The sequence below is a fragment of the Pogona vitticeps genome, chromosome 6 (genome assembly GCF_051106095.1).
Source record: "Pogona vitticeps strain Pit_001003342236 chromosome 6, PviZW2.1, whole genome shotgun sequence".
Lineage (NCBI taxonomy): Eukaryota > Metazoa > Chordata > Lepidosauria > Squamata > Agamidae > Pogona > Pogona vitticeps.
The window spans coordinates 76235668-76251051 of record NC_135788.1 but is presented as its reverse complement, the minus strand read 5'-3'; the positions used below and the strand labels follow the sequence as shown (position 1 = coordinate 76251051).

Below are 15384 nucleotides of genomic sequence, written 5' to 3'. Positions count from 1 at the left end.
ATAAAAGTGGCATGAGTGGCGGGGGGACTGATCAAGTCAATAAGGATGACTGCCTCTTTATAACAAAGCGAGACTCTGTTTTGTCTCAAGGGGACAGTAGTGAAAACTTGCTTTAAAAGAAAGAACTCCTTCAACACCGCTGTGCTGGGCAATCTTCAGCTAGCCTTACATTATTTGACAGAATGATCCTATGGAACTGTTGAGGTTTCCATAAAATACGCTATTAAAAATAGGTATCCGCACACTCTTTGCATTTCTCCACAAGAGCTGGTGAAAAACTTATTTGACTTTTTAGTGTTAGACAATATGTGTAAAAATTCTCAGTCATCCTGGTGAAGTTATCTGGAAGATGAATCATAGCAAGTATACTTTCTTATTAGGCTGAAATGTTTCACTACTTATCCAAGTAGCTTCTTCAGTCTGAAGAAAGCTTGTAGGAGACCCCTGGTATGTCCTCCACTTTGATTTCACTCCCCCCTGGTCTGAATAGGCTCATTAGATGGACAAAGGATGGGGGGGGTTGAGTGAAAGTCCACCTTTGCAGTCCTTCTCACCCATTGTCCTGGGTTGTTAACAGTCGTTAACAGTGGTGTTTCTGGTGGGCGTCATCCAGATCTTTTTGGGGATGGATGAAAGGGCAGCATGATAAATGGGAGACAGACTGTATCTATGGCCTCCACCCCTGTTGAGTGAGGGATTTTTTATGTGCACATGTCTGGCGTCCCTGACCCTGCTGTTAGACAGCAATGTTCACCTTTCAAAGGGTTTATCCCCTGCCACTATCTCTGACTTGTACAATGAAATGGAAACTGGACATCATTGGTGTTTTCCCAACAGACTCAATGTTTCCTTTGAAGGTTATAAAATGTGGATTGTTATTTCAAGAAACCCTTTCAATTCTTTGCTTCAGAAATCTGCTAGCTGAAAATACAGTGATGGAGTCTATTACTTATTGTGCCTAAGTAAGTCTTATTGGCCAGAATGCTATAGTGGATTTTATTGTTATGTGGGGAAATAATGTCAGCAAGTTGCAACTCATTATGGTTACAAGTGAACACAGCTACCTCTTCAAAAATTATTTTGAACATATTTTCCATGTCCCATTTCTTTCTATACTAATGGAACAATTGATACATATTTACTTTGTACAAATATAAACAAGAGACGTCTGTGGACTTAGTCATCAGCTTTTGGAAGAAAAGTTTTAATGACTCATTCCATATTATGAAATACATTTCTCTTGTGTATGAGTTCAAGGGGAGGGAAGCCATACAATTTACCAGAAAGTGTGGCTCGATCTCCAATCTAATATCTGGTGAGTGGGCATAAAATTGACAGATTAAAATATTAGTAAAGATGGTCATTATGCCTAGCCGACCAGGTTAATCACCTTTCCAATTCTCTAGTCCCTTTGCTGGACTATCCTTAAGCCCAAAACACAAGAGCCAAACTGAATCATTTGTAAAAGAAACAATAATGTATTTTATTTTATGAAGTGTAAAGGTTACGTGGCACAATTCTTAGTCATTCAGTTTCTTTTGTTTTAAAGAACCAGCTTTCTAATTATAGCAAGTTCTTTTTTAACAATGTAACTATGATAGACAATTGTCTTTTGGAAACCCAGACTATTGTGCTGGTAAACTATGTATCGGCCTCCCTCCAGCCCTGTCTGACTGTTAACTACCTCTCAACTGAAAACTCTCCCTCCCAGACTCCTTTTTGATTCCCTTGAATCCACCTGGCGAGTCGTGATTGGCTCAGCCCTGGCCAATCACCTTCTCCTTGCTGACACTGAGTGAGGGCTGCTCATCACAGTCATATACTGCAGTGGTTCTTAACCTTGGGTTACTCAGGTGTTTTTGGACTGCAACTCCCAGAAGCCTTCACCACCAGCTGTGCTGGCTGGGGTTTCTGGGAGTTCAGTTCAAAAATACCCGAGTAACCCAAGGTTAAGAACCACTGAATACTGTATAGCATTTTCAAAAATCAACATATTTAAAACCAAACAACACATTTACATAAAAAAATTACACACTGAGTGCTCTACGTATGTAGTACTCAGAAATGTGTAGTACCATGCCTGTCTTCTGAGAACACTCTGAAACTGTCCAATTTGCCTAAGGCTATGCAAGCTGCCTCCTCTGCCAGTGAGTCAGTGGGGAATCAAACTCATGTCCTCTGGCTCTGCAGCCAGCACTTATATCAAAAGCTAAAAGTACTTGATGAAACTCATATGAAGTGAAGCTTGTCCTGAAGTGGAGTATAGAGTTAAGTGATGGGAAGAACAGAAGCACTGCTGAGAGGAACAGGAATGCTAACAAAAGAAGCAGAATTCTTCATAGATCAAGGGCTGGTTGTCGGGGTTGGGGATTGGAGTTTCAGCTTTATACTGGCTCCGCTCTTTCCACAAGGGTCAGTCCCGAAGGGTCCAGCTAGGTGAAGTTGTTTTGTCCCCCTGGGTACTGCAATGCAGTGTCACATAGGGGTCAATCATCTTCCCTCTGCTGTTCAACGTCTACATGGGACTACAGGGAGAGATCATCCTGAGATTTAGAGTTCACTGCCATCAGTACACTGATGACGTGCAGCTCTGTCCCTCCTTTTCATCCTCAGTAGTGGAAGCTGTGCAGACCCTGGAGTGCTGCCTGGCCACTGTCATGGATTGGATGAGGGCTAACAGGTTGAAACTGAATCCTGAAAAGACAGATACCCTGCTCTTGGGAAAACTGCTGTTTACCTGGTCTTGATGGGGTCACTCTCCCCTTGAAGGATCAGGTGCAAAATCTGGGTGTGCTTCTGGACTCTCAATGGAAAATCAGATCTCAGCTGTGGCCAGGTCTGCTTTTTACCATCTGAGGCAGATAGCATCACTGCTATCTTGATGGGAGGTCCCTAACAATACTGGTCCATGCACTTGTAATCTCAAAAATAGACTATTGCAACACTCTCTGTGTTGGGCTTCCTTTGAAGCTGGTTTAGGAAACTGCAGCAAGTGTAGAATGCAGCAGCCAGGCTGTTTTCTCACAATTTGATCGTATTTCACTGTCCTGGCGCATGCATCTGCACTGGCTGACAGTATGTTTTTTGGGGCAAGTTCAAAGCGCTTATGCTAGCATTTAAAGCCCACAATGATTTAGGACCTTGCTACCTGTCTGAGCGCCTCTCCCTCAAAAGTCTACCTATCCCATCTGTACCTCATACACTGGCATGTTCTGCGTGGCAATACAAAGGGAGGACCAAAAATATACCACTCAAAACCGGGCCTTCTCGGTGGTCGCTCCATCACTTTGAACTCACTACCACCTGAGGTATGATTAGCTCCATCACTCCTTGGTTTCTGTAGATAAGTTAAAACCTGGCTTTTCTCACAAGCCTTCTATGGTCTTACCCCAGAGTAATCTTGGCGATCAGTGGGGCTTCCCACCCCACCCCACCCCACCCCCATTTATGTACCTGTCCTGTTTTCACCACCTAATATTATTGTATTTAACATTGTTAACATTTTACAGTCATTGTTTTTACAAGTTATTTTATTTTTTGTTATTATGTTTCATATTTACTGATTATGTGGGTGTTTTAGGGTTGTTTGTATTGTGTTATTATGAGTTGTTTGCTGCCCAGAATTGTGGCTCTGCCACTAGTTAGGCAGGATTAAAGTGTGAACGAATGAACGAACGAACGAATATGAAAGTACTTAAAATGCAAACCTTTTTTAAACGACTGAACAGAATAGGTAATTGAAGGTTAGGAGTAAAGCCTCAGTGTTGTATGATCAAATCTTTAGGTCTCTGTGTGGAGAAATCACTTAAACTTTTCTTTACAGCTTTTTAAAAAAAGCTACTCTTGCAATTTCTGCTTCCAAGATTGTTAGAAAATCCAGCTGTTCTTTTCTCTGTGGCATGAGAAATCTATCATGCTGCAACTACAAAACTCACAAAGCACACTTTGTTTGGATGGCTTTCAAGCTCTAGAGTGTAGAGAGACAGGAAGTGAATTAGCCTTTTATTGTTAGCAACAGAATACTTGTGTTTCTTAGTATTAAGGCAGTTGCAGCTCTAAGGAATGTTAACATCCCTTGACTGCTGACCTCATGATTTAAGCTTGATTTAAGCAGTTGATGATTACCAAATGTTAGGAGGCATTCCTTACATCTCCGTGTGAAAACAGCATAAGGAGCACTGTTGTTCACCTGATATATTTTTACAGTAATATTGAAGTTTGGAATTTTTAGTTGTGTACAGCTGGGTTATGTTGATACAGTACTATTAGGGAGCAGACCTACAGACTGACCAGAGTCCCATTTGCTTACACAATCTAAAAGCACCTCCCTCACAGGCTCACTTTTGCCCAGTTTTGCTCTAGCTACACAATTGGGTGCACAGCTGATTGTGTGATTTTTTTATGTGAAGGGAAGCCAGCAGGAGTGTGAAAAATACTACCCAATTACCATTAATGTGTTGCTTTTCTCCAGCGCAATATTGCCAATTGATTTCTCAGAAGCTGAAGGTTGTTGATTGATCATTAAACAAAATGGCCAGAATCTTGTCCCTTATTTCCATGAATGTAATTGCAATGGTGTAAACTGCAGTGTCAAATTGGCACTAACGTGTTAGTGCTTGTATTCCTTGCCATACACCAGTCTCCAACAGATGATCAGTTTTCCTGTTAGAACTCTTTTAGAGATGAAGGGCAGTTAATCTTGAAATGTGTTGTCAGAATCTATAATCCTAAAATATATCTCCATTATAACTAGTTTCAGATCAAAGTCCCAAATAACCTGTGTGACCATACTTTTGACATCATGACATTGAAGAAAATGGAAAAAAGTGTGTGTGTGTGTGATGTGTTCTCAACCTGCATCCAAATAACTTGTAACACCACAAATATACTTGGTTTCTTCATGCCTTTCATCCTTTGTTGTGCAGAGCATCAACATGCATGCTTCTTTGCAATGTTTCCAATGTTTATTTAGCATGGTCCCAAGAGGGCTGATAAAATCATTTTCATTTTATTTTATACATGAAATCATAATATCACTGTGGGATTTTGCAGCGTGAATTGTTGCCCTCCTTTGCACCTGTAGCAGAAGCAAGTGACATTTCAGTGTTTTAAAAAATGTTTTATACTCTTCCAGCTTCCAAACAATTTGCAGAAGAGGTCTTAAAAGCCCACAACGACTACAGGAAGAAGCATGGTGTTCCTCCACTAAAGCTCTGCAAAAAGTTAAATAGGGAAGCACAGCAGTGAGTAAAACTATTTATGTGCTAATTTAAAAATGGGCTAATGCTGTAGTGCTTGGGTTGGGTATGGTGGTTGTCCAGCACCTGTTCCTTCAAATAGAAAATATAGTGTCCTCCAAGGCAATGTTTTATTGTCAGGATCCTCATGACAGATTCCTAGCAGAACTAACATCTTTTGCAAAAGAAAGGGTAGCGAGCAGTGACTGTATGAGAATTTCTATAAATTTACATTTGATTGGAAGAAGAAAACAACTGCTTTTTAGAGAGTTAATAATCTTTTAGAATAGGAGTTACAACCAGTGCTTGACACAAATGAGTTATTTTTAATTAATTAGGCTTATCTTTTAATTTTTGCCTTCATTTTGGCTAGATGCAGTGAGAATGGTAAATTAATTTTATTAGGTCCTAGATAATTTAAACCCTGATATCTGAGCATTTAGCCTGGAGGCAGGCAGTGCATCACGGCCTCTCCCAATTTGAAGAGACCCTTGTCCAGCAGGCTGAGGCAAAGAGAAAGTCACGAAAGCAACAAAATCAGGGAGCTGGACAGGGGACAGATTGCATTTGTCTTCAGTGTGGAAGGGATTGTCACTCTCGAATTGGCCTTCTCAGCCACACTAGATGCTGTTCCAAGTCCTCCATACAGAGCAGGTTACCACAGTCTCTCGATACTGAAGGATGCCTATCTAAAATCTAAAATTTAAAATGAAAAAGTAACAATAAATATGTAAGGGTATTTTAATTAATTAGACATAAAAGGAGTCTGAGCAGCCAGGATAAAGAAAGCCTTGCTGATCATGACATCAATAGGAGCAGGAAGTGTAACACAGAGTGATGAGAGGGAAAGAGAAGAAACCAAATCAGCTGGATCAACTAGTGCAGACCAATCCCCCCTCCAGTGGACAGCCTGTTGCTGATCTTTGTAAGCTACACTTCATGATTATGAGGCGTAAGAGGCAAAGGATCAAGTTATTCAATACTGCAGAAAAATGTATAATCTCAGAAGCACTCAAAATACTTTGTCTTAAATATTCTCCGGGGGGACGTGGTGGCGCTGCGGGCTAAACTGCAGAAGCCTGTGCTGCAGGGTCAGAAGACCAAGCAGTCGTAAGATCGAATCCACGCAACGGAGTGAGCGCCCGTCGCTTGTCCCAGCTCCCGCCAACCTAGCAGTTCGAAAGCATGCAAATGCAAGTAGATAAATAGGGACTACCTCGGTGGGAAGGTAACAGCATTCCGTGTCTAAGTCACCCTGGCCATGTGACCACGGAAGATTGTCTTCGGACAAAACGCTGGTTCTATGGCTTGGAAACGGGGATGAGCACCGCCCCCTAGAGTCGAACACGACTGGACAAAAATTGTCAAGGGGAACCTTAAATATTCTCCAGTCTTGATTTACTAATTGACCTTTGTAGCTGCTCATTTTTACACTTCAGTATTATACTAGCTCAGAGTCTTCTAACTCTTTTCCAGTTCAAACAATTAGTCCAAAGTGTTTGAACAGAGAATATACCATATTAAGTGTTGCTGGGTGGAAAGAAGGAAAGAGAAATGACACCAGCAATAAAGCTTCATTGAACACTCCTTAGATTGGAGGTTTGTGGGAACAGTCTCCAACCTGGTACTTTCCAGACATGTTGGGCTGGAAATCATCCCATCTCCAGCCAGCAACTGAATTGTGGAATGTGTAGTCTGAAGCTTCATGGAAGAGCCAATTTGACCTAGAAAAAGTCAATTTGAAGGAATAAATAACAAAATGCTACTGGCGGAACTGTGTCAGGTACAGTAATTTATGCTATTGTCTTTTAGGATTTCCTTTAAAACCAGTGCCTTAGTGTTTAATTTTATCTTTTACTACTTATTTAAAAAAAATTTTACCAACTAATTTTAATTCCAAAGTAAGTTCAGTGTTTGCATCCCTTAACTAAAGCTTATTTTTGCTGATTTTTGCAAGCTGTACTGATTAGCAGGAGAATTACATGTTTTACCTCTTCCACACTGCACATAGGGAACTGAAAAACCCTGTATAAAAACAGTGTGCAGAATAAATAAAACAATAAAACAATAACTTCTTGCATGTCAGATAAGCTTTATCCATGCTTTTCCCTTTATATTCTAGATCTCTAGGTCCCTTAACATTTTATTAATACATTATATCTTTGTCCGTGCCTGTGCAAATGTTCAGACATAACACCTGTAACCTACTTTTTTAAGTGGCAGCATCTTGTGGGCACTGTATGATGTGTTTCTCCTAGTGCTGCCAACAGGTATTCAGCTATTCTACCTTTCCTTCTGTAGCACATTGATTCTGAAAAAGGAAAAAAAAGAAGCAATGGGAGAGTTAAAAAGGGAAAGTATTGTATGTTGCACTTCCTGTAAAATTTCATGAGTGAGGTAGGGTGAAGTCTTATCTGGAAGCATCTTTTGAAAATTAAGATATTAATACCAGTACTTGTTAAGGAAATATGCAAGTTGATTGGGGAAGACAAAAGGTATATAGAGATGCACTGCCATTTGGAAAAAATGTGCCTTTAACATAAGAACAGCACCATGGAATAAAACTGGGGCATATTGAAGGAATCAGTCACTTTGTAGGTGACACACAGTTATGGACTGCTGGCACTAATTTTAGTTGCTTTTGTGAGCTTCTTCAGGTTCTTGTTCAAGAAATAGGAATAGTGTAGATGAACCCTATGCTTGTCTCTGTCCCCTTTCCATTCACAGGGAATCAGTCCATACATTACTGCACTGTACTAACCACCCCACCAGTTTGGGTGGCAAGCAAAGTAAGACAGAACATACACAGTGGGGCCAGTGGTGCAGGCACAACTCTTTTAAAGATGCATCTATTCCTTCAGAGCTATCCAGGAATAAAAATGAGGAGTGGTTATACAATCCTGCCTTCCTGAAGTCTATGAAATCCCATGAAAGACTTCAGGAAGCTTTCACAAGATTGTGTGGGCTGCAAAACAGTGACCAGCCTCCTGTTGCTTAGTGTAACAAATCACACCCATTGAACCAGCTGGGATTTGATGAGTCATCTCTGTAAGGTCCATTGATTGGAATGGACCTACTTTAATTGTGACATACTAAAGTAAGCTGCACATAGAGTAGGCCCATTTCAATCAATGAAAAAACTTACAGAGAAGGTCATTCACTAGACCCTCCCACTATTCCCGTGTTGGATGCAGATGGAAGCTCAGGGAAGAGACAGCTCAGGCTTTTGCTCCACTGCTATGAAAATTGAATGAGCAAGGTGAAGCAATGAGGCTGAAGACACCAAAAGACAGCAGGGCCTGAGGGGGAACCAGGACAGAAGCCCTTTCAATGCTCTTTGTTATAGCTGAAGTAGCTGTAGATCACTGTCCTGCTCTTCTCCTGTGTTTCAGTGCCCATGCTTAGATGTTCTTTCTGTGTTTCCACAAATTCTGCAATGGATGGTCTTCAATCTGTTCTAAAATATTTTGCATAAACAGAAAAGGTTTTTTTACTGTTATGGAATGAACATATTGTTTTTGTTCATCAAGGTATTCAGAGGCACTTGCTAGTACAAGAATTCTCAAACACAGTCCTGAATCTAGCAGTGGGAAATGTGGAGAAAATTTAGCATGGGCTTCATATGATCAGTCAGGTAAGACCGATATTTATTCCTCTATACAAATTGCCGAGAAGGCTGTAATGCTCATGCATTTTATTCCAAAAACTCCCAAGAATTCCAGTCGAAAGGTTCATAAATCTGATGGAATACCATTAAAAGTTTTTCATCAATCATGTACAGTATATAGTTGAATAGTGCTACAGCCCCATCTGATGCTTCTAAGAAGAAATCCCTCTTGATTCAGTGAGACTGACCTTTCAGTGCAGTGTGCAGGGGGTTGCCAATACAGGGCTTAACAGTCCCTTTATTGGTCTGTATTTGTTGGAATTGGTTGGTTCACCAAAGCTGAAGTACAAATGTTACAACTCCTGATTCAAGCCAAGTGAACCGAGGTAGCAGTGTGGCAGAGAATTTGGCATAAAAGCTAAATGACCTGGCCCAGAGCAGGAAGAAGTGCAGGCTCAAATTCTTACAATCCTGAAATCATTGCTAGTTTCATGTGCAGAAGACTTATGTGCAGACTTATATTCAGAAGACTTACGTGCAGAGACTTATATTCAAAAATTGTATGGCATGAGACTATGGCAGGATACAGCAAATTAGTGACATTCTGAATATACCTAATGTTATATGTTTCAAACTGTGCAGTTGTACTAAATATTACTAAAATTAAAAAAAAATTAAGTGTACCTTTCTTCACATTGGCCAAGATGTCAGAACATAGGAGCTGGCTTACTTATAAGGAAAATGTTAGGTGGAATGTTGCATTAGTCTTCAGATTTCTCATTGTTTAAGTGAAAGCTGAATATTCAGAGAAGGGGTTAGAATATCCTTGCAGTAAAAAAGGCTGCAATGTCCCCTGTGTGACACGAGTCATTATAGAAGAACACACACACACTTTTTAAAATGAGGGGAAAATAGGTAATTGTGGTAAATAAAATAAGGCAGACTTTTTAAAAACTGTTGTTCTCTGTTACAACAGAAAAATTAAATTGCTATAATTAATTTTAGGCACATTGAAGTAAAGGCATGTTGATAATGATCAGTCCTTGATTAACATACCTCTAAACACATAAACACATAATAGGAAGTGTTTATTTATCAACTATAAGTCATTAAAATACGTTAAAATAAAATAATAAGCAGCAGGTGAGATAGTTAATTAAAAAAGAAAATACAATAAGGTGTAAGCAGGAATCAAAGAGACAAATGTACAGGGAACAAGCGAGCTCGAATGTTAATTGCAGCCAAGGCAAAGTTTGCCACGTTTAAGGTGGTATTGGCGTTAATGTCAGCCAGGAGCCAACAGACCTGGGCGAGATTAGGTCTGTCTTGGATGGAAGTCAGAGAACTTGCCAAAAACCTTGATCTAGGGGAGTGGTAATATGGACATCTCAAAAGGTAGTGAGTGATGTCTTCGACTTCTCCAAGGTGGCAAGGACAGATTCTTAGGTGATAGGGCAGATTCTCGTGTCTGCCCTCTAACACTCTTGAAGGCATACATTGAAAACGTAGAGCGGTAAAGGCCTTGCGAAGGGCAAATGTAGTTATCCAGGTCAAATAGTTTTCCATGACAAAAGTTGACTTATAGAGTGGGAGTGAAGAGGAATAGGGCGAGCTAGAGATGATGCAAAGGTCACTTCTGATATGAAAAAGGCGAATTGTATCCTTGAGACTAGCTTTCACACATTTGGGTGGAAGAGCGGTTAAAGAATCTAAGTCGATGCCATAGGAGTCAGTTATTTGTTTCACAGCACTCACCCAGGATTTAAGAGAGGGGTTGGCCAGTTGTTCTCTAAGGCAGATCTTAGGTAAACTGGTATCATTCATTTGGGACAGTTTATGCCAGTACCGGACTAGTGCTGAATGGCAGGTGGCAGCTACAGAGATAAGGCCTACTTCTGCCCTAAGTAAGGAGGCTGGAGTACTCCGCGGGACACACAAGACGGAGCGAATGAAGGTGTTCTGTGCGGCGTCTAGGGTCAAAATGTTTGTGTATCCCCAGATTTCGGCCCCAAAGGTCATTTGGGGAATCAGTTTCTTGGCAAAAATTTCAGTAGCGGGGGGAACCAAGTTGCCTCCTTTAGACCTTGTAAAGTGTAGGAGGGCTTGGATGGCATGGGCGGCTTTAAGCCTTGCTGAGTCCAGGTGTTTTGACCAGGAAAGATGAGGGCCAAAAATAATACCCAAGTAACGAAAGGCTGACACTTGCTCGATTGGGAAGTCCCCAAGCCTCCAGGTATGTTTTCTGCGGTGGTTCCCAAAGGTCATCACTTTGGTTTTTGCGTGATTTATTGTTAGTTTTTCATGGCTGCAGTAAGTACTTAATTTGGCCAGTAGTCTACATAGCCCAACCGGGGTGAGTGAAAAAAGGGCAATGTCATCGGCATATAATAATATTGGAAGTTTTATGTCCCCAATTGTCGGCGGAAAGAAATCAAGGCCTTGGAGCTCAGATACAATGTTGTTTATGTAAAAGTTGAAAAGAAACGGAGCCAGCAAGCAACCTTGGCGGATCCCCTTTTCGGTAGTAATTTCCTCTGAAAGCATACCATGTGGGCCGAGTCTGACTCTGAGATTGGTGTTTGTGTGGAGCTTTATAAGAAGAAGGAGGAGTCTTTTGTCAATGTTGGTTTCTGCAAGTTTCCGCCATAGACGGGATGTATTTATTGTATCAAAGGCCGAGGATAGGTCGACAAAGGCAGCGTACAATTTTTTCCTCCCCACCTGGGTGTATTTACGGACCAAATGGTGGATAACAAAGGAATGATCCAGCGTTGATTTCCCTTTTTGAAAGCCAGCCTGTTCTTTAGCGATAATAGAGTTCTCTGATGCCCATTTCTCCAGCTTAAGGAGCAGGAACTTCGTGTATAGTTTGGAGACCACACAAAGAAGACTTATGGGACGGTAGTTTTTTGGGTCCAATTTGGATCCTTTTTTGTGAATGGGGGAGACGATACTGTCTAACCACACTGGGGGAAATTCACCTGAGTGGTTAATAAAGGAGAACACTTTGGATAAAACATCAGACCACCAGTCTGGGTTACATTTGAAAAGTTCACCTGGCAGCATGTCAGGTCCAGGGGCTTTGTTGTTAGCAATGGCGGTAATAAGTTCATTTAATTCTTCCTTAGAAACTGGGTCCCATTCAGGTAGCAAGTGAAGTGAGGGAGGATTCAGCTCGAGTAAGTGAGTGAGCGAATTGGTATAATCCTTTTCCCGATAGATGGCGGAAAAGTGCTGGTGCCATTGGGAAGAAGAAATCTGATGGTCCAAGGGCTCAAATGAAGACTTCATACCTCTGTTGACCAGGGCCCAGAATTTGGCAGGTTCCTTGTGTAAGGCGGCCGAGGATAAGGCCTGCCATGACTTTTTAGTGTGTTCGTCTTTCTTCCTTCTGAGCAGGTTTTTGTAGTCCCTCCTCAATCGAGTGAAGGCATAATAGTTGGCAGTAGAACCCCACTTGCGGAGTCTTCTGAGGGCTGTTAAAAGTACACGCTTCTGGATTAGACAGTCTTTGTCAAACCAGCCGGCTGCTGTAGAAGAGTCATATTGAGGGGGAACATACCTCTAAATCCCTTCAATTCCCAAAAACTAATACATAGAGAATAAATATTTTCTTAGATATTCCAAGTGAAATTACTCTTGTTGCTGGTATGTGTAGGTAAAAAAAAGGATAGCAATGCAGTGTTTTCTGTTTCAGAAGCCTGGGTCAATTCTTGGGGGACCACTTTTCTCTGCTTTATTAAGTGGTTCTGTTTAATCTTAGAATACAGTGGCAAACAGGGTACTTAGATTCGATGGTGTGTGAAGGTTCTGTTCAACAGGCTTGTCTTCCTTCATAGACAGAGTAGCTCATCCAGAGCTCTAAATGTGATCCAATATACACACAAAGCCACTGCCTGACCTTTCTTAGTTGCTTCAGCAAAGCAGCATGTATCTCTGCATGCCTTCCTTGGTGTACATATACCTTATCTTCACTAAAATGAATAATCAAAATTTTGTACAGCGAGTAGCTCAGTACACTTGTAATTTTGAGATGATGGATTATGAAAGCTGTGCCCTGTAAGAAGTGCTGAAGTGGAGAGTGCAGGGGTCACATTGCTTCTAGAGTGAGCTGTGTCTTGTCCAAGGAGATGTATAAGCTCCTTTTGCTAACAAGAAATCCAGTGGTGGCTGGTGACACCACTTTTGAATGGAGCGTGAATCCATTCCAGGTTTTCATCTGCACTTGACTAGTACTGACCCTATTTTGTGGATAAGGTTCAGAACCTTGGATAGCTGTTGCGAACTGCAAACAAAACCTGGAGTGGTTTGACCCAGCTGTTGGAGTTGCTAGCAAGCATTGAAGAAACACCACCAGCCCCCGTCCCCAATTATTTCTGGCTGGCTGGTGCTGGTATCATTTGATGCTTCCTCCTTTCCCCATCCTGATACTTCATCCCATACCATTCCCAGGGATGAGTGAATCAATCTTATTCTCTTATGGTCACTCATATACACATCCCATTTCTACATTCGTCTGTGGATCTAATAATCCACTTAATTTTCCTCTGCCAAGGTCAGTGCATAATAAGGTTTCAAATCCTGTATTAGTCTGGAAGGAGCAGATCAGGTCTCTTGATACTGAGATCTGTAAAAATCAGATTCCTCAAGTATCCCTATTCTTTTCCTGTTTTTCCCATATATTTTTTGTCAGGAAGAAAAATATACCATGTCTTCGATCTAGAGTATCTGTTTTGCCAGATTTTAATTGTATGCATTAACCCTTGTTGCTCTGTCTGTCCTTCCTATAGGGCAGTTGCAATTCAGTATTAATTATATAGCCTTATATAATTAATTGATCCATTTTGAATGTTGCATTTTGTTAATAGTTACTGCTGGTTTATTGCTTCCAGCAGTAAACAACAGTTCGCTTCCATTCAAACCTATATCTGAAATTTGTTTGGATATACAGTTCTGCCTGTGCAAAAAATGGAAAACAGGCATGTAATAGTATATTTACTATGAATAGAGCTCTTGAATATAAACAACCACTGAGAGTTACAAATATATGGCATCCCTAAACTGTCCTTCTTAGTCCAAAAACAATGACTGAGGCCTTTGAAAGTGACTCTCAAGTTAAAATGATTTTGACTTTTTCCTTCTTGAACACATGACACCTATGGTCTGCATAGAAAGAAAACTACATGCACTGTCTCCTACATTTCTTAATCACCTTGCATACTCTGGTGTTAATAAGTTTGGAGATGGTCAGGAAAAATGGCACACCTGCTTGTTAAGGAGGTTGATCCAGTATGCAAGCTGAGCCCTAAACAGGAATGTTAGGTAGATCAAGAGATGGATAACTGTGTTTTTCTAAAATAAACTGACATTTTGTGGGAAATGTGTTGCTGAATAGATCTTATTTATCACATATCACATCCACTCCTACGCAATTCACAGTGGCATACACAAGGGTTCTCCCATTTTAACTGACAGCAATACTGTGAGTTTCTCTGCTGAAGGTGAAAGATGGTGATTTGCCCATCAGTTACATACACAAAAATCTAACTGTAGGATTCCTGGCCAATCTGTAACATTTTCCCCTGCAGCTTTGTCTGCTTCACCCATCACTCAAATATACTGAGCAGCTGAAAGTCATTGCTGTTCATCTTCCCAAGAACACACACAAAACCTAAAATGTTTACAGGTTATCACGCATAAGTAAAAGCTAGTGACTGGAGCTCACCTCTGTGTCCTTTAGACCAGCTGTTAGAGTAGAAATTATAGGCATTATCTGCAGTGCATAAGAGCACATTTTTGACCATGGCTGTAAACACAATATGAAAGAAACACAGGCTGAATCATGATTGTATAAGTTGCGTAACAAACTTTATAAGGGTATGCGTGAATAATTGTTTCCAGTCTGTGGTCCCATTCAAATGTGTCAGGGGCCCCGGGGGGGCCATATGACCCTGGTTGAAAGTGGCTGATTTAGAGTAACAATATATAAATATATATTGCTAAAATAGTTTAAATGAATACTGATAACCCATAGCTAACGTATCTTAGAAAGTAAAATTAGACTGATGATGTTTTTGCAGATGTTTTTGCAGAGTTCATTCCATTCATTGTATGGCATCTATAAATTTATCTTTCAGGAAGTGAAGTAGCTGAGAGATGGTATGGTGAAATTAAAAATTACAATTTTCAGAGTCCAGGATTTTCATCTGGGACAGGTAAGTCTGGGCTTCACATTTCATATTTACAGATAGCTTTAAAGGACGTTCTGGCTTTCCATCATATTTTTAAAGAATCAAGTATTTGCATAAACAGTTCTTGATAACTGAATAGAAGAATAAAGTGTGCTTTTTGAACTTTGACAGGAAAGTGATAGTGGGTGGACAAACTTTTGACTCACACAAGCACAAAGAAACAATGTGTCATTTTAAAATATTCTTCTGCAATTTTAAAGGGTTTTGATTCCAAAGACATGCATAGATTGTTTGTTTACTATTTATTTGAAAATGGCAGGAAAACTACTTAAAACAACATTGTGTTAAC

At 40.5% G+C, this 15384-nt stretch overlaps 1 protein-coding gene and 1 long non-coding RNA gene across 3 annotated transcripts in view; one reads left to right on the top strand and one right to left on the bottom strand.

Moving 5' to 3' along the window:
- The window catches only part of GLIPR2 (GLI pathogenesis related 2), a 46074-nt gene that overhangs the window by 24656 nt on the left and 6034 nt on the right, over positions 1-15384 (top strand). For both annotated transcript variants that reach the window (XM_020806771.3, XM_020806768.3), the window contains exons 3-5: positions 5135-5243; positions 8768-8871; positions 14982-15059. In XM_020806771.3, the coding sequence (XP_020662430.2) occupies positions 5135-5243; positions 8768-8871; positions 14982-15059 (291 nt within the window). The remainder of the gene's footprint in view (positions 1-5134; positions 5244-8767; positions 8872-14981; positions 15060-15384) is intronic.
- LOC144583573 (uncharacterized) lies at positions 6064-7948 on the bottom strand. Its single transcript, XR_013537435.1, has 2 exons — positions 6613-7948; positions 6064-6263 (listed from the first exon to the last, which is right to left on the bottom strand). It is a non-coding gene; the product is annotated as an uncharacterized LOC144583573 (long non-coding RNA).